This window comes from Myotis daubentonii, chromosome 11 (assembly GCF_963259705.1).
Source record: "Myotis daubentonii chromosome 11, mMyoDau2.1, whole genome shotgun sequence".
In the NCBI taxonomy this organism is placed as follows: Eukaryota; Metazoa; Chordata; class Mammalia; order Chiroptera; family Vespertilionidae; genus Myotis; species Myotis daubentonii.
In genome coordinates, this window is record NC_081850.1 from 26,236,609 (window position 1) to 26,256,048 (window position 19,440).

Below are 19,440 nucleotides of genomic sequence, written 5' to 3' on the forward strand. Positions count from 1 at the left end.
TGTTCACCTCTTAATCGACTATAAAGATTGGATGTGCTCGCCTCTGAGCTGGCTGGTTCCTGTAAAGAGCCTTCCCATGGTATCTCCATTTTAACTTACACTGAAAATTAACTACTTTATGTTTGTTTTTTTTGTTTTTTGAGTAAAGGAAAGGAGAGTGAATACAGATTCTAAATACATATTTGATACTGAATTAAAAATTGAAAACACAGCTACGTTTTTCCCCCTAAGCTGTATAATTTAACTCATTAGAAAGTTTTTTAAAATTCTCTTGAAATATAATTCACATGACATCCAGTTCACCCATTTAAAGTTTATAATTCCGTAGTTTTTGGGTACTCACAATTGTGTATCAATTACCACAATCAATTTTAGTATATTTTCATTATCCAATAAAGAAACCCCCATATACATTAGCAGTTACTCCCCAATTCCCCCATCATTTCAATGCTAGACAACTACTAATCTAATTTCTGTGCAGATTTGCCTGTTCTGGACATTTCATGTAAATGGAATTATATAATAAGTGGTAATTTGTGTTTAGCTTTTTTTGCTTAGCATAATGTTTTCAAGGTTCATCCAAGTTGTACCATATAAAAAGGAATTCTTCATTTCTGAATGATAATCCACTGTATGGGTATACCACATTTTATGTATCTATCCATCAATTGATGAGCATCTAGGTTGCTTCCTCTTTTGGGGGGATAATGCCTCTATGAACTTTCATGTGTAAGTTTTGTATAGATGTATGTTTTCATTTCTTGGGCATATGTTTAAGTTTTAGTAAGCTGCTTTCACCTACAAAATTGCAATAAGGAAATGTCTCTTGTAGAGTTTTTAGGAAAACCATATGAGTCATTTATTTTAAATACCTAGTGTAATACTTTGCACCTAAGTGCAATTTGATAAATTAAGCAGATATTTATTAAGGGCCTGAAATGAAGCCCTTACACATTTGAAAGAGTCTCATAGTAGCTTCCCTCCTTCTTGTCATTCTTTTCATTCTTATACTAGAAGCCTGGTGCATGAAAATTCGTGCACTCAGGGGGATCCCTCAGCCAGGCCTGCACCTTCTCACAATCCAGGACCCCTCGGGTAGGTTCACTAGGCCTGGCCTGAGATAAGGGCCTATTGGGGCTTTTTTCCCCCCTGCTGCAAGCAGCTGGCCCCACCCCTGCCACTGCCACTGCTTGCCATCTGTGCAGCACTGCCCGCCCCCCACCTCCCCTGCCACCGGTGGCCTCCCTCTGCAGGTGACAGGTGTGGGGTGCAATGGCTTGACTGGCCTGGGCCTCCCTCTGCCGGATGATCGCTGGCCAGCTGCACACCTGCCACAGTGGCCTGGGTCTCCCTCTTTCTTTGCTGGGAGGTGGGGCCAGCCCTGCAAGGGGCCATCTGCCTACCTGATTGCCCCTAACCACTTGCCTGCCTACTTGATCACCCTTAACTGCTTGCTTGGGGGGGCCAGCCCGGCAAGGGGCCGTCTGCCTACCTGATTGCCCCTAACCGCTGGCCTGCCTACTTGATCACCCCTAACCACTGGTCTGCCTGCCTGATCACCCCTAACCGCTGATCTGCCTGCCTGATTACCCCTATCCACTCTGCCTGCCTGCCTGATTGCCCCTAACTGCTTGCTTGGGGGCAGAGCCAGCCCAGGGAGGGGCCGTCTGCCTATCTCATTCACCTAACCATTGGCCTGCCTACCTGATCTCCCCTAACCACTTGGCTGCCTATCTGATCACCCGTATTCGCTGGTCTGCCTGCCTGATCGCCCCTAACCACTCTGCTTGCCTGCCTGATTGCCCCTAACTACTTGCTTAGGGGCGGGGCCAGCCCGGCGAGGGGCCGTGGTGGTTCTGGTCTCTGGTTGTTCAGGTCGTTATGCTTATGGTGGCTGGCCTTTTATTATATAGGATAAGTGGAACCTTAAATATAATTTTGCTTAGGCAAGGTCAGTGATAAAGGAAATTGTTGATCCAAAAGTGGAAGCAGCCTTCTTGTGAAATCTTTTTTCTTTTAATAAAATCACTTGTCTTCATTATCATCAATGTTCTGATTTTTGACTTTAAGCAATATTTTTAGAAGCACCTTAAATGCTTAGGGAACATCATGAAATGCTTTGATTATGCCTTAATTTAGTGCAAAATATCACCATCTTGTGGACTTTTGAGATAGTGGTAGTCAAGTTCTTCACCCCAGTTGTGTTTTCACAACTGCATTTGTTTTTCTCAATGCCTGTTAACATTTTCTAGCTGTCTGGTAACAGCTATTTTGAGCTATACATTATTTTCACTTTATAATTGTTGAGGTGGTGAGAAGAGTAAGAAATCATTTCTTACTGTTTTGAGGAATTATTATTTTATAACATTAAAACTTTTTTGTAAGATTTCTGTTTCACAGATTGTGCTCTAGGGTTTCGCTATGACAATACAGGGCAAAAGAATAGAGTAAACGAACACATTCCCCCTCCCCCCCACTTTACTAGTATATATAGTATGTAAGAATTATATGATAAAAGGACTCTATTTTTAAAGCTGGCCAAACTTGTCATTAAATAAAAACACATACACTCATTCTTTTTAGGTTGATATACAGAGAACTTGGCTAAAAGCAGTATGAGGTAATAATTAATCAAAATATTATTAAACAAACATGTGAATATGGAAAGATGTCAGATGTTGCCTATGATGTTCTGTGACTTTTTATACATATAGGTGGGTATAGGCTATGTTGGAGGCGGGCGTGGCCAGCTAATTGAGTGTGCTAAGAAACTGGGATTTTTGAATTGTTCCAGCTAGTATTTCTCCCTATAACTGTTCCTGTTAATTGATATATCTGTACTGTGCACTGTGAGAATGTTAGATCTCTTCTTGAGATAGCACAAAGGCAGTTTACTGAACTGCAGTCTTGTCTGTGGCACCATTGGATCTGAAGCCACGGCTTAACTCTCTTCCTTCGATAATGAGGGACCAGAGCTGGCCTGGGGCCTGGTTTAGGCTTTGGGGACCTTGTCTCATAGGTATGATGGGTTTAATTATATGGAACAGAAACTGCTCCCATGAAAGCTTGGGATTTTCATGTTTATTAATCACTTCTTCACTCTGCTACTAATAATAACAGTTGATGAGTATCTTCCTGGTCCAGAGTGCCATGCACTGTAAATTTGGGAAGTACCATTATTCCCATATGACAGATGGAGATACTGAGTAATTTGAACTGAATTCTGGAATGGAAAGTCCATGATTATTCCATTATAGCAATTTCTTCGGTGCTACTACCATCTCTGACATTTGTTTTCCTGGGAGAACCTAGTGGGGATATTTGACTTAACTTTACATAGAAAACAGTGGATTTTTCATCTAACTTTGGCCCCTTGTTTCTCAGCAGTTTGTTCCGTAGATTCTTTCTTTTGGGTACCATCGTTCCGAGGGGTACTGGGTCTTTCCATGGGAGAGGCATTCCTCTGGTCTATTTTCCAACAAAGTCAGGTTGTTGAGCAGTTCCCAACATAACAGCACTTTTCTCTTGCTTCACAGTCAAAGCCTTTTTCTTATTCTCCTGGCGGAATTACACACAGTCCCCTGCATCCTTCCCTCCTGGAGGTGACACAGCTCTTCTGAATTGAGGCCAAGGAAGAACCATCTAAGTGGGTGTGGTAGGGACTCAGAACTCTTCTCTCTTTAAAACAAAAACAGGCCTCTTAAATTTTCCCTATTTTAACAACCCAGCTCTTTCATGTCCTAAATGTACACAATGTTTAGTTCTTAACCACTTGAATTTAAATTTATTCTTGGTGGCCCCTCTCACAACTTAGTTTAGCACAGGGTATAAATAAGAGTAGCATCTCAACCATAATTTCATTTTCACATACATGACACTGAGTACAAAGCTTTCAGTTCATCATTTCTTTACCACAAATTCTCTGGAGAGCCTGCTTACTCTGCTTCCTAGATGCCGAGGAGTGGAAACAAATATTTGTAATGGTATGAATCCTGGGCCCCACCCTATAACTGTTAGCTCATAATTTCTAGAAATGAGACCCCATAATCTGTATTAAGCAAAACAAACAAAACCCTCCTGAGTGATTCTAGTGATTGTAAACGAGTACTGGTCCCCAAACGGGCGTCAGCCCATTCCCTGCTAGGGGAATCCTCACTCCCCATTCTTCTCACACTAACAGGCGGTAAACACACATATCCATGGTGAATCGGTAATACAAATATCCATTCAATTTTTAACATGTCTTGTTCTTACCAGGTAGATGGTACAAACCTTCAGGGTTTTACCAACCAACAAGCAGTAGAGGTGCTGAGACACACAGGACAGACTGTGCACCTGACACTGATGAGGAGAGGAACGAAACAGGAAGCTGAGCTCCCGGCAAGGGAGGACGTCACAGAAGATGTGGTTTTGTCTCCTGCGAATGCCAGCATAGGCAAAGGTAATGCCAAGTTATCTGGTTTTCAGTCACACCCTTATATCATTTCATGTTTTTTTCTAATTCTAAAGCTATTTAAAAAATAGTTTTTAGTCTTCACTATTTAGTATGAACCAAGTAAAAAGGAAATTTAATAAAGTTGGGATGAATTGGAGCAAGAATGTGTTGATTAACTATAGAACGGACTTCAGAATAAAGCAGATTACTTCCCGTCCTATTTATTCAGTCACCATTTCCGAAACATACACAGTCATTTACCTTGCTGTGCCTCCTTACTTTTTCAGTGTCCTCATCATGTTTTCTCCTTAGGCAGAACCTATCTGCCTGGATTATGCATTTGAGCCCCAGGATGTTTCTGACTCCTCAGCCTTTCCTTGAAGGAATGGATTTTAATTTCCCATTTAGAAATGTCATTGATAACCTGCTTACCCATGAGTATGTCTGGGAAACACTGGCATCCCTATGTAGCTCACTGGGCTCAAGGTTTACTGGTAGAAGTCGGGCTGTTGGTTGGAAAGTGCTGCTTCATTTCTCAAACTGCTAACCATTCTGGTATTTATGTCATAAACTACTTATTACAGTACGAGGAGACAGGGAGGCAAATCACAGGGGAAATTTATTACTTCTTTCTCCCATTAACAAGAAAACGTTCCTTTAAGAATAAGTAGTTATTGAAGTTTCCCTACCTAAACAATTTCTTATTTGGGGATTCAAATATATACAGTGGGGTGTGAAAAATTCAAATGCTTCTATAACAGGTATAACTACTAACATATTCTTTTCTTTAAGAAAATTATGAAAAAGATGAAGATTCTTTATGTTTGAGGAGAAACACCAGCATATTACCCATTGAGGAAGAAGGTAAACACCTGGAGCAGGTTGTTTTGTTCTTTATATGCTTTACAGATAAATGACTTTTATAAATGTGCATGAGCCTCTATGGATATATTGTAAATTACAGAAGAACACTTTCAAAAAAGAGATCTTTTAAATCCTTATTTATATATATGATTAATTTCTCTAATAGATTGAAATAGTTCATTGATAGCTGGCATATTTTCTTACTGACTCGATCTTCTACATTTTTTAAAACTAGAACCCTTTGGGACTCAATCAGTAAATACATGGTTTTTATTTCAACCTCCGTATTTCTATACAGCCAACATATGTCTATCTTAATGAACAAGCAAACATAAAATTATAAAGCATATTTAAAACAAATACCAGGGAATCTGTAAAGCTGTAAAGCTACTAGGAATGAAACTGTCCAATTTGGGAGGCTTTTTCGTCTCCATTTTTTAAAACTTTAATATTGGGAAGCTTTAATATTGGGAAATTGGTTCCGAAAGGAATATTAGAGAGAAATTAGATTTCTTTCACTTATAAACCTGGGATCCATGAAGCTGTTTAAACATTTTTTAGAGCAACATTGTTTTAATATGTAATTATGCCTGAGTGTTGTGGTGATCTTTTTAGCCTGGGAGCTATGTGCCTCCCTTCTCTGTCAGGTTGCTTTCGGTAGTTTAGTAACTTAAATCCACTGAGCAAAGAACGAGACTGCTCTCCCTTCATTTGAATCCCATCCTTCACGAAATAATTTTATTGAAGCTTTGTAGTTCTTTAAAATGCCTACTGCTCCATTATTAAATTATTTTTTGCTGAAATTTTTTATTGACCTTTATTATTTTAAAGCAGTGTTTGTGTTTGCAAAGATATACCTGAAGTGAGATGTGTAAGATTCACTGGTGTTAATTGCATTCTGCTCTTTTTACACTAATTGGTGAAGAAATTATTTAGGCTAAAGTGTAAGTTATTATCAGGAGTAGGGAGAAAGGACAAAAATGAGATAGTAAGTGAGGATGGATGTGGGCATTGTCTGGAAGCTCAGACCATGTAGTTGGCTTTGTGTGCAAGGATAGATGGGTGAGGCTCTAGACTGAGAATCAAGGCCCCCAAATTCCTTCGGAAAAATGTGTGTTCTAATGCATCTATGCTAGTGCTTGGTCCCTAGACAAGGGAGTAGGTTGCCACCTCCAAAGAAATTTGACTTCATTGTGTGAGCCTGGATAAGTCACAGTCACTTGGCTCTCAGTAAGGTCAGAGGACTGGACTTCATGATTTTTAAAATCTGTCTGAAATATTGACTTGGGGCAGTTAGGGAAGGAGGAGAATGGGGGATTGTGCATGTGGGTTGTATGAAGACAGGTCTCAGATTTGTTAGGAGCCAGCATACAGATTCCCCACTTTTTGCATTCAGAAGCCCATCCTGTTTGAATCACTGCCCAGCTCTGTATGGACAGCAGAATCAGAGAAAGGGGGGTGAGTGAGGAGGTAGGGCTCTGAGATGACTCCTCTTTCTAACCCTTAACAAGTTGAAAGAATCTGTGTTCACCCCTGCGTGGTGATTCTCTCTGGACTGAATTGAATTTTGAAAAGAAAACACTCATTTGGGTGGGCTAGTCTCCAAGCCGGGGGAAAAAAAATATATACATATATATGTACACACACATATATATATGTATACATATATATATATACACACACATACATATATGTATACATATATATATACACACACATACATATATATATATACACACATATATATGTAATTGTTTTCAATTTCTCAAAGAGAAACCGATTCATTTTATTAATTCAAGGCATAACATGTGCAGAATAGACCTAGAGTGAAAGCTCATTAATTCCGTTAAATAGGAGGCAGTTAAGAAATCTGATTTTTACAACACTCTTTACATTTGAAATTTGAATGCTAACAAGGATATTAAAATTTTAACTTAGAGTGTGCCTTGTAGAGATTTTTTTAAAAGACAACCTTCATGAGGACGAACTATGATGAAATATGGAAATATTTGAATATGACTTGCAAATTATTTTCAACCATTTTCTTACTTTGGCTAAATATTTTAATTCAATAGTGTTTACATAATTTGTTTAGTGAATTTCTTTCCAAATTTTTTTTTTCTTTTTACCAATTAGTGCAATTCCAATTATGGGGTTTTATTTTAATGTGCACTCTGTTTCTCAAGTTTTTCTTATTTTTATACTCATTGTACATGGAGTTGCATATATTCTTTGTTAATTTCTTCTGTCTGTTTTTGTTAAGGTGTGGCTTGGTTCTTCTTTACTCTGTAGAACCAATTGAAAATGAAGTAGATAAACTAACATAAAAGGCAGCATGGTTTTTGACTGTAGAGACACAAAAGACCACCAAGTGAAACCTGGAGGGCCTCGGGGCTCTGGTTCTTTTAAATACATGTCAGATAATATATGGATACTTTAATGGAAATGTGGTCAAGATTTAAAAGACTTCTCAGAAAAGAAAGTAGTGTTTGAACGTGCAGATGTTAGGGTTCTAAATATGTAGAGAAGTAGAGTACCTATTGGGTGATGAGTCAGACTTGTTCTGATCTCCCCTGGTGCAGAATGTTAAAATAAGGATCATTTTTGTGGTTTGTCACTGACTTAATTGTGTTGACTCTTTCAGGGTATCCCTTGCTGTTGGCTGAAATAGAAGAAATGGAAGGTGCACAGCAACGGGAAGCTGCCCTGCTGAAAAAGTGGCAAAGGATTATGGGAATTAATTATGAAATAGCGGTAGGTTACCTTACCCTCCCCAACTTCCTCACTTGTAACTATATTTGATGAAGTTCATGAGAGCAATAAAAGTGTTGGTCATACAGAGTCTTTGAGAAATAGCAAATGTCCAGCGTTTTTTTTTGTTGTTGTTGGTTTTTTTTTTTTTTTTTTTTCAGAGATCTAAGTGTGCTGACTCAGGTGTTTAAAAAATTCAATTTGGAGAAAGTTTGATTGTAACCAGGGAACTGAAATAAATGCCATTGAAGTTTTAGAACTCATAAATCATCAATATTTTAGTATTCCTGGTGGTAGTATATCTTATATAGATACTAGGAAGGTTGTTTTTCTGATTATTGAACTTGGGATTCATAGAAAGAATCAGAAAACAATGACAGTGTTTACTTAAAGATAAAACAAAAATGAATCATGACCTATATACAAAATTGTAAAAGTACTTTTTCCTATTATCATTCTCATGTATTTATTTTCCTTAAGAGGTGTGTACTTCTGTCCGCTTTTTTCATATCACTTACGCCATATTGAATGTTTTATGTTTATTAATAGTTTGCATAGCTAGGATAGCAATTATCATTTGCTTCCTAAAAAGAGGTTTACCAAGGGTGACACACATTACCAGCCTTTAGATGTGCACCTGCAAATTTCAGGGATTTCAAAAGGAAAATGTAATACTAGATTAGTTTGAATTTCTCTTATTGCTTATAATATTCAAGTAACTCTAGATTAGAAGAGATAAAAGACAGCAGATTTCATATATTATTAATAACTAACATTTATTGAGCACTTTGTGCCAAGCCGTATTCATTGAATACTCATGACAATGATCTTTTTTTTTAAATACTCAAGATGTTTAACTGTCAGTTAAGAAATGAGTAAGTACAGCTGTTATTACCATTTTAAATTGCATTGAGGAAAAAATACAATAAAGTGCAGCTTCACTGTTGTTAATTTAACATGAAAAGAAAGTTGAGATGTTCCATCTATGAGGAAGCTGGCTTGCATAACTGAGACTGCACCTCTTCTGCTGGTAACTGAATAGTGAAGGGAACCTTTTGACTAGGCAAGTGTTGACTAGTCAGATGTCAGACCTGAGACTGGGACCTTTTAATGGCCTTTGTGCACATCTCCCAATCTGTCAAGGGCAGAAGTGTGCTGTAAGTAAAAAAGAATTAAGCTATTTACTGGCTCTCAACAAAAGTAAATTAGACATAGATCTGACTTTAAATTGTCGGCGACATAGTTATACAGCATAAATGTAATCATAGGGGGGAGTGGTGCAGCAGAAAGGATGATTGATGGGCCTTGTGAGTGGGGTCCTGGAAGACTTTTAAAGACCAGTGTTGTCCCTCAAAACCACCTAAGTGAGAAGTGTGGGCTCTAGGTTCAGACAGCTGAGGTTCAAAGCTCTTTTCTAGCTGTGTGACTGTGGTTAAGGTAACCTCTCTGGGAAACGAGGATAGAAACTATATCTATTCCTGAGAAGAAAATGAGATATTCTGTGTAGTGGGGTTAGCACAGTCCCTGGCACAAAGTAAGCGCTAAGTGGGTGTCTTTCCTATACTGTTGTTTGAGCTCAGGTGTTGGTTTTATCTGTAGCAATTTAGACTACCTTCCATCCTTATCAGTGTCTATGGGCACAGCAAAGCATCTGAGGTTCTTGCATCTCGCTGCTTCCTTTTGGTTTCTGTTGGTTCATGAAACTGACAGATAATCAGTACTCTTTCAAAGGAAAAGCTTTGCTACTTTACAATAAGGTTTTTGAACTTTTGTGAGAAACTTGATCTGCTTTGAGCAAACATCTATATAAATATCTCTATATATAAAAGGCTAAGCGACCATCCAACCAGCCTGTAGGTATGACACAGACTGACCACTGCCGGGGTCCAGCCCCAGCGGGTCCAGGGGTCCCCAAAGGTGTGGACGGAGTCGGCAAAGAAGGAATGACACGGAGACAGCGTTCAGTTGATCAGCAGCCTAGCCAGGATCTCCAGCCAGGTTCTGGTCTGGATCTCCAGAGAGGTTCTGCTGGTTCTCCAGCCAGGTTCTGTAGCCATGTTCCCTCGCCAGGTTCTCCAGCCAGGTTCTGTCTGAGATCTCCAGCCATGTTCGGTCACCAGGTTCTAGTCAGGTTCTCTTGCCATATTTCTGTAGTCAGGTTCAGTCCAGGATCTTTTGCCATGTTCTCTCCAGCGAAGTTCTTCTGTCTCTAGAGAACGTTCTGTGTAGGTTCTGTGTTCTAAGTTCTGTGTTCTAAGTTCTGTCTTTTGCTGTCTTGTTACATCTGTATTTATACCAGTTGATTCAATCCTATCAAGCTCTATTACAAAGGTTAGGGCGTTTCTTATCTCCATTCCAGGGAGTAAAGATTATGTAGCTTAAGCATGATTGTTCATAGTTAAAGTGATTAATTACCCGCCTGGCACTTAGTTGAGGGGTTTTATTCCCTCCCTAACTTCAGGGGAAAATCCCTACCTGGGGAAACAACCTTTCTCAGAGAGGAGACCTTGGTTAAAACACATAGTGCCAAGAAGGTGAGCAAACATTTTAAGAACAGTATGCCATATATGCCAGGTCCCTTGAAACAGCAAGGATGGACCAGCTCCCGGCAGACCACCAGGGGACAGACACTCAACCCCGGAGCTGCTGAGCTGCGGTGACTTGGCAGCGGCGGTTCTGGGGTGATGCACCCTGGAACCAGGGGGGAGGGAGCCCAATTCCTCACAGGCCCACACAATTGCACCTTTGGCTGAGGGTTATATTGTTGCGGGAGCACCGTCGGCCCAAATCTGGTTTACTGCACACTTGCATTTGCATTCCACACCCTGTACAACAGCTACTTTGTAGAGTGCTCTCTGGTACTCTGGGATCCCTCAGGGGATGTCAGAGAGCGGGTTTTGGCCCGATAACCGCAGGTCAGGCCGAGGGACCCCACCTGCCAGAAGGACCCTGCTCACTCAGCAGAAGCTCTTTGAGCCCTGGCGCTACCCCAGGTGCGACCAGCAGGGGAAGAAACCAAGGGAGGTTGGCTCTAGGGCATGCCCAGCCCATCTCGCCCAGTCCCCTCACCATCAGCCACCCTCTAATTAATTTCCTTTTAATGTGCACAAATCCATGCACCGAGCCACTAATAAAATACATATTTGAGAATTAAAAAATAAAAGATATTAGAACTGTGATGATTTTTATATTTTTAGGTGGCCCATGTGAGCAAGTTCAGTGAGAGCAGTGGTTTGGGGATAAGTCTGGAAGCAACGGTGGGACATCATTTTATCCGATCTGTTCTACCGGAAGGTCCTGTTGGACACAGTGGGAAGCTTTTCAGTGGAGATGAGCTATTGGAGGTAAGAGCTATGCCATTTTACCCTCCCTCCCCAAAGAGAATACTTAAAAGGCTGCAGGAGGTTTCATGGTGAATAATTAAGTTCTTATTTAAATTTCCCCTCTAAAGGATACTCAAGGGAGAGCTACAAATAAAATTCCACCCAAAGCAGAAATTTCAAATCTATATTTGGACTAATTTTCAGATGTATTCCATGCTGAGTTTGTTTGTTTTAATTAAAGAGAACTATAAAAACTTCTTTAAAATTTTTAAAACATTTATTCAATTTGTAGAATATGTAATACATTTACATATTTCAAAATCACAAAGAATGCAAAAGCTTTACAATAAAAAGCCTTTTTCCTATTCCAGTCCACCCAGTTCCTATCTCCCTTCCTTAGATAACTAATTACATTTGTGTCTGGGCAACCTTCTGGATATCTTTAAGCATAAATACGAAATATGAATGTATTCTTTTGCCCCGCTTTTATAAAAAGCATGCTAGTGCATAATATGTGCCATTTTCCATTTTGACATTTTCACTTAATAATAATATAAAATGAAGATTTTAAAAATAATCCCTTTTCCCATTCTTCCTTTGGGGAAGTTTTTATTAACTCTTCCTTCCAAACTACTACTCTGGAGATCAGACATGGATGCAAGCTAGTGATTTTTCTGAGTGCTGTAGAAGGTCCAAATCCAACAGACTCTAACCTTGTGTGTAAAACATTTTCAATAGTATTGTTAGGAGTCTAATTACAGTTCTGAGTACAGGAGAACTGTGGTAATAGTAAAATTTATATTTACTTAATGAAAAATTGTTCTCTAAAGAATATTCATGCTATGAAATGTTCTTTCTTGGACAACTTCTCTTTTTCCTCAGGTGAATGGCATAACATTGCTTGGGGAAAATCACCAAGATGTGGTGAACATTTTAAAAGAGTTGCCTATCGAAGTGACCATGGTGTGCTGTCGTCGCACTGTGCCACCCACCACCCAGTCAGAATTGGATGGCCTGGACCTATGTGACATTGAACTAACAGAAAAGGTATTGGATAATGGATATGAGACTAATCTGAATATATAATGGAAAGGCTAAATGGTATTTGAAATTTTTTTAGGCCTCTTTTATTTGGTGTTTGGTTTCCTTACATTGTGCCATGGCTTATAAGATAAACCTCGGAGTCAGACAGACCTGGGTTTGAATCAGGCTTGGCATTTCCTAGCCTCTGGGACCTTGGGCAAGTCATTTCACTTTTCTGAATCTCAGTTTTTTCCTCCGTGCAATGTAAGTCATGTTGCTTGTCTTGGAGCATTACTCTAGAGCTAAAATAAGGTCTTATATGGATATTTTATTTCATTGCCCATGATATGCTTATATAATTTATTCATACTACTAGTATGAAGTCCCCATTCATGGAGCAGAAAATTGAAGTACGTAAATAGTGAGTATATACTATCTATGTGGTGAGTGATACTTTTATGTAACCTACTGAGCTCAGGGCCTGGCACACAGTTACTGCTCAGGGAATGGTTAAAATATGGATGGACACATCGTTTCTGCATGTGTTGGTCTTATTTGCACACTATCAATAACTTTAAAAAATGAGAAATTTGAACTCGTAATACTACGTCAGATAATACTCTGTGACATCCAGAAATTCCCATTTTTCTGTTTGCTCATTCTTTTCCATTCAGATCATAATGTCAAGAAATGGAGCTCATTGGCCTTTCCAAAGATTCACAGTAGATATCTGAAGTTATGAATTGGACTTTGTATATTTGCAATCTAATTGAAATCCCTTTTAAGATATAATTAGAGATGATGTTAGGATTTGATTTACATTATACTGAAGGAATCAGTAAAATGAGATAATTTTGAAAACTTTGAAGAATAAAGTGTATAGTTTAATATTCACATGGGTGATTAGAACAGGGTAGAATAATAAACATAAGTCCAAATTGTAGTTATGTAGTACCCCACATAACCATACACATTTTTATGTGATATAAATGCGATTATTACAATAAAATAAGTGGACTGACTTGCATCCATAATCCTAGGCTATGCAATAATTGAATAAAAGCGAAGAGAGTGTGCAAACTAGAATTTAATGTATTCTTCTATATTAACAGCTGAATTAATCTAGAGTCACTTTAATGTATTTTTATCAAAGAAGCTAACAGTTTGAGCCTCTGTTTCTGTACCAGATGATTTATCGTCGTTACCTCATTTAATCTTCAAAAATCTATGAGATGGGTAGTTACGAAGCCCAGGTTAAGAATATTGCTCAAGGCAGCACATGAGAAATCCTAGAGACAATTTTCAAGCCCCAGCCCTTCTGACTTCCAATCTTGTCTGGCAACTGTGCATGTTAATTTATTAATGAAATAATCTTGTAAACAAGACGGGTGCATAAAACATGGAACTTTTACATTGAGCCATTTCTTCATGAGTTTTTATTTATCATAATTACTTTTTATCAAAATAGCTTACTGTTTTTCTTCTGACTAGGGAGGTGATTCAGACACTGATGAAATAAGTGAAAATCACCCACAGTCATGCTCTGAGATGTAACTGTTGTATTTATATATATTTTGTTAATCCTCACAGGAGGATATTTTTCCATTGATTTTTTTAGAGGGAATAGGGGTGAGAGAGAGAGAGAGAGAGAGAGAGAGAGAGAGAGAAGCATCTATGTGAGAGAGACACATTGATTAGGTGCCTCCTGCTTCTGCCCCGACTGGGGCCAGAGATCAAACTTGCAACCTGGGTACATGCCCTTGATCAAGAATTGAACCTGAGACACTGGTGAACAGGTTGAGCTCTAACCACTTAGAAATACTGGCCTGTGTCCTTTGAATATTTTTATATAAGATCTTTAAACCATACTTTTAAAAATATATATATTTTTATTGATTTCAGAGAGGAAAGGAGAGGGAGAGAGATGTAGAAATATCAATGATGAGAGAGAATCATTGATCAGCTGCCTCTGGCAATGAAGGCATATGTCCTGACTGGGATTCCAACCATGACCTCCTAGTTCATAGGTCTATGCTCAATCACTGAGCCATGACAGCCTGGTGCATACTTTTTTTTTTAATCTCAGAGGGAAGAGGGGGTAGGTAATTAACCAAAAAACTTATATGCATAACTCATGGACACATACAATATTGCAGTAGGCCTGGGGGGTAGAGTGGGTGCGGGGTGGAGGAGGTCAGGGGGGAAAAAGAGGGGGAGATCTCTAATACTTTAAAAAGTATATATAAATTTCCAAAAGAACCATATAATTTTAACGCCTGTCATAAGTTAGGCATTTCTTCTTGCCTAATAACTTTCAGTAACTATGACCTTAATTCCTAAGGGTTTTCTGATAAGCTGTTGCTACCCTTATTTGAGAGTACTTTTTTCTGGAAAGACACTGAGAATCTCACTTTTTCCTGTAGTGCTGTTATGTGTATCTGCTCACCTAGTGCCTCTGAAATAAGAGCTGTCTGGTCTGTCACCAGCCTCACGTAGATCTCGGCGAGTTCATCGGGTCTTCTGAGACCGAGGAGCCTGCGCTGGAGATGCCCGATGTGGGTCGGGACCCAGGGAAGGTTCACGGACCGTTGGCCATGTGGGAGGCGGACGTTCAGCACATTGAGCTGGAGAAAGGCAGCAAAGGACTTGGCTTTAGCATTTTAGATTATCAGGTAAATCTGACTTTTAACAGTTTTTAAAAATTAAAGGTGATATATACAAAGACATGTTGATAGAGAAAAGTCAGATAATATTTTAGCCATCAAAGGCATTTTCTTATTTCTAGTAAAACCTTCAAAATAGTAATTTATATGATTCATTGATTATCTTAAAGGATTTTTTTAAAATACTGAATTCCTTGAGCTCTTTTATATTGTAACTCTTGAGGAATTTCTTAGAAATATCATTTTGTTTTGTTGTTTTGGACATTGGGGAGTATGTCCAAACTATTTTTATTTCCATGCACTTAATCGATGGTTCATATTTTAATGTTAAGACAGAAAGTATTAGATATTAATGTGTCTGAAGTGAATAAGAGATTTATAATTGCTTATATTATAAATTCTAGCATTCCTATCCTTTGACTAAATTTATGAATAAGCTTAAATTGGTCAAATGTGACTGCATCCTTACCTTGCATTGTGTTCTGTAGTGTGAGTAGCTGAGGGAATGCTGCAGCCCGTTGGATAGACACAGCTTTTGCTCCTCATTAATTAATACTGAGCCAGTTGCCATCTCCGATGACTCCCCTGGGTTGTGTGGTTCACAGGGCCTGATTCTGGAGCCTTGTGCTAATCCTAACGTTGCTGTATATCTTACACTGCATCACCAAATTCTGTACGGCCTCTCTTTACTTCCTTATTTCAAGAGAGAGGCCCTACCTTTAGTATACTCACAATTACTGATGCTCCAGAGCCGTTATTCCCTATTAAACAAACGCTGGTGTTAATAATTCATATATCTGACATCTGTCTGCCCTCAGATGATAGTTACAACATTTGACAAACGTTAAAATTATTTTCAACTTATCTGTGTATAATTTGAAAGGTCGACTCAGGAATGATGCCAAGAGAGGGAGCTTGTTTAGGGCGATTTCTTCCTAAACTCTAGAAGGGAACCTTTGCCCAGATAATTCATTAGAAGGGTTGACGAACTTTTTTAAAGACACCCATCCATTACAGTTCAGGGGGAGCAGCCTGTGCATATATTTCCCAGTGTAAAATGGAGCTGCCTGCTCTGTCCTTTTTCCTTCTGTCAGGACCCTGTGGATCCAGCCAGCACTGTGATCGTAATTCGTTCTTTGGTTCCTGGCGGTGTTGCTGAAAAGGATGGACGCCTTCTTCCTGGGGATCGCCTCATGTTTGTCAATGACGTGAACCTGGAGAGCAGCAGTCTCGAGGAAGCTGTGCAGGCCCTGAAGGGGGCCCCGTCAGGCACGGTGAAAATAGGAGTTGCCAAGCCTTTACCCGTAAGAATTTGGATTTTACTGATTCTTTTCAGTATTTCCAAATAAAATGGCTTCTGCGCTTATTTTTAGCTTCACATGTTCTTATGATGAATCATGACTTTTGGTACTTTTTATAAACACAATTGTTACTGGCTTTTGAGAATAAAAATTTAATGTTGAGTAAGATATTTTTAAAGGGAGTAAAACAGGAAGTTCAGAAATAAATGGATAACATTGTTTTGTGCTTCATTTTTCACCTTTTGTATTTTATCATAATGTTATGATAATACAGAATGAAATATTTTCAAAGAAATGATGCCTTAAAATATCCATACAAATATAGTAGAGTATTAGAGAAATTATCAGCATTAACAACTAGCAGCAGAATGTGTAATTTGGGTGGGATAAAGTAGAATCTCTGTAGAGTGGCTTGAGGTCCTACATTCTGTCAGTTTCAGCACAGTTGTCTAATTACTGCAAAGCAAGAAATTGAACTTTCCAAAGTGGATTCATCAGCATGTGGCTTCCTGAGGGAGGGAAGAGCCCTCATGTCATTAATTATTGCAATATTAAAAATAACTAATGACATGCTTACATAATGCCAATACGTTTAGTAGGTAAAGTGATTGCAACACAGCACTTACCAGTAAGACTGAGTTGCAGTGAAATCTGAGAGACATTCTCACTCTTTGGGAGTTTGGTTTTTTTTTTGTTGTTTTTTTTTTCAGTGTATAAATGTATTCTTAAGTGAAAGGGCAAATACTCCTCCTAAGAAACCACAGACACATGGATATATTTGCATAAACATCAAGGAAAAATTTGTTGACTGAAATAGTAAGCTTTGTTATTATGTTTTAAATGTTAATTACATTTTTTTTGTTCTTCACTTTTTACTCCACAAAGAATTGGAAACCTATGAAAATATATTTATAAAAACAGGAAGAGGGAGAGGAAGGGAGGGAAGAAGAATATGTTAATGTAACCTGAAATCAAACCAGAATTGTAGAAATTACAACAGAAGACCAATATGAGGGGGGATATAAAAATGAAGATAAGCCATTGGGACTCTGCATATACAGGGTGCGGCAAAAGTGGGCTTACAGTTCTTCATATGGAAAATAATATAATCAGTAAATAATAATACAAGAAGAAACTCTGTGTTTCACATACTCATGACTCAAACCTACTTTTGCCCCACCCTGTATGTTAAGATTGACCATACATTTGGTTCTAGTCTTATTGTTCAATAAAGAAAATGGCAAACATTAATTCCATATATGTTTTTACTGCTCTTAGGAGGATCCATGCCAGTTATTAAAAAGCATACTGTTTTTCCCTAGCTAGTTCCAAAATAAATTTCTTTCATGAGAATGTTAACTATTTCAAATTCCATATGCATTGCAATAATATGAAAAATATCTTTTTATAAAGAGAAGTGTACTACCTACTAACTCATATTTGTGGAACAAGAAGAGAAACTTTTTTTCCTAAAATACTTTGGTATGTAATCGGTGATACGAGGTGATGTAAGCATGACAGTTATCTAACTACTAGAGGTCCGGTACATGAAATTCATGCACTGGGGAGGGGGACGTCCCTCAACCTGGCCTATGCCCTCTCGCAGTCCTGGATCCTGTGGGGGATGTCCATGGAGAGTGGGCCTAAGCCAGCAGTCGGACATCCCTCTCACAGTTTAGGAGCCCTTGCTCCTTATCACCTGCCTGCTTGGTGCTCCTTACTGCTTGACTCACTGCTCCTTAGCACTGCTGTGGAGGTGGGAGAGTCTCCTACCACCACTGCTGCACTCACCAGCCTTTAGCCCAGCTTCTGGCTGAGTGGGGCTCCCCCTGTGGGAACTCACTGACCACCAGGGGCAGCTCCTGCATCAAGCGTCTGGCCCCTTGTGGTCAGTGCACATCATAGCGACCGGTTGTTCGCATTTTGGTCGATTTGCATATTAGCCTTTTATTGTATAGGCTATTAGCCTATTTTCTCTGAGGTTGGAATAAAGATGTTAGGTTTCCTGTCAGTGTGTTAAAAGTTGCCTTGTTTCTATATTAAGAACTTGTTTAGCCAGAATATTTATCAGATAAAAATGACCAGATGATTACTTTAATATAAAATATTTGTCATATTATTGATTTTGATCATCTTTTATGAGAAGGATGAAAAAAAGTAGTTGAAAAGGATTCTTATCTAACATATGGTGTTGGTATTCAAATAAATATCCTCATTGTATCTTAACAAATACAAATGTTAAATATGAATATTTATCATATTTTATGCTCATCATTCTATGTTAAAGTCATGTGGTATCATATGAAAACTTTCCCATTTTTTTCTCTCCTCCTTTAACTTTTTCTCCCGCTCCCTCTCCCCTCTTCCCTCTCTTTCCATTCTCTTTTCTTTTCATGATCGCATCTTCACTCGCTGGACTTCATTCTCCCTGCAGCTTTCGCCAGAAGAAGGTTATGTTTCTGCCAAGGAGGAGTCCTTCCTCTACCCCCCACACTCCTTCCAGGAGGAAGGGCTGGCTGACAAAGCCCTCTTCAGGGCTGACTTGGCTCTGGTTAGTGGCCACAGCTTTTCAAGCTTTCTTTAAAAAATCTTATGTCTTATTTTATCTTGCAAAATATTCTAAAGTCTTACTGTATTTTTTGTTCATTATATTTGTGAAACGGAACATTTTCTCATCAACTCCAATAGTTCTAATAATTCAAAATGGGAAGAAAAACAAACCTATGTGAAAACTATTTGTTGGATTCGTGGAAAATTTATTTAGCAAGGCATTATGTCAACAGGTAGAATTAATCTTTACATCATACCAAATGTTGTCGGACCACTTATTTACTCTCATTTCATACTGAGTCTTCCTAGGCATTCTTTTACTGTTTCAGTGTTTAGCCAGAAATCAGCATTTTGCCTGCCTTTTAAGGAGATAACAGGTCTCCATGGACATTATGCTAATACTAGAGGCCCAGTGCATGGAATTCGTGCACTCGTGGGGGGGCAGGGGGGTCCCCTCAGCCCGGCCTATACCCTCTCATAGTCTCGGAGCCCTCAGGGGAAGTCCAACTGGCAGCTTAGGCCTGCTGAGC

The 19,440-nt window shown here is 38.9% G+C and overlaps 1 protein-coding gene across 9 annotated transcripts in view; it reads left to right on the plus strand.

Annotated features, from left to right (window-relative positions):
- Positions 1–19,440, plus strand: part of MPDZ (multiple PDZ domain crumbs cell polarity complex component) — a 171,266-nt gene that overhangs the window by 70,767 nt on the left and 81,059 nt on the right. For 8 of the 9 annotated variants that reach the window (XM_059656658.1, XM_059656655.1, XM_059656657.1 and 5 more), the window contains exons 11-18: positions 4,258–4,441; positions 5,228–5,299; positions 7,944–8,053; positions 11,248–11,394; positions 12,256–12,420; positions 14,883–15,068; positions 16,154–16,363; positions 18,795–18,911. In XM_059656658.1, coding sequence (XP_059512641.1) covers positions 4,258–4,441; positions 5,228–5,299; positions 7,944–8,053; positions 11,248–11,394; positions 12,256–12,420; positions 14,883–15,068; positions 16,154–16,363; positions 18,795–18,911 — 1,191 coding nt within the window. The remainder of the gene's footprint in view (positions 1–4,257; positions 4,442–5,227; positions 5,300–7,943; positions 8,054–11,247; positions 11,395–12,255; positions 12,421–14,882; positions 15,069–16,153; positions 16,364–18,794; positions 18,912–19,440) is intronic. The other variant, XM_059656660.1, reaches the window with a different exon arrangement.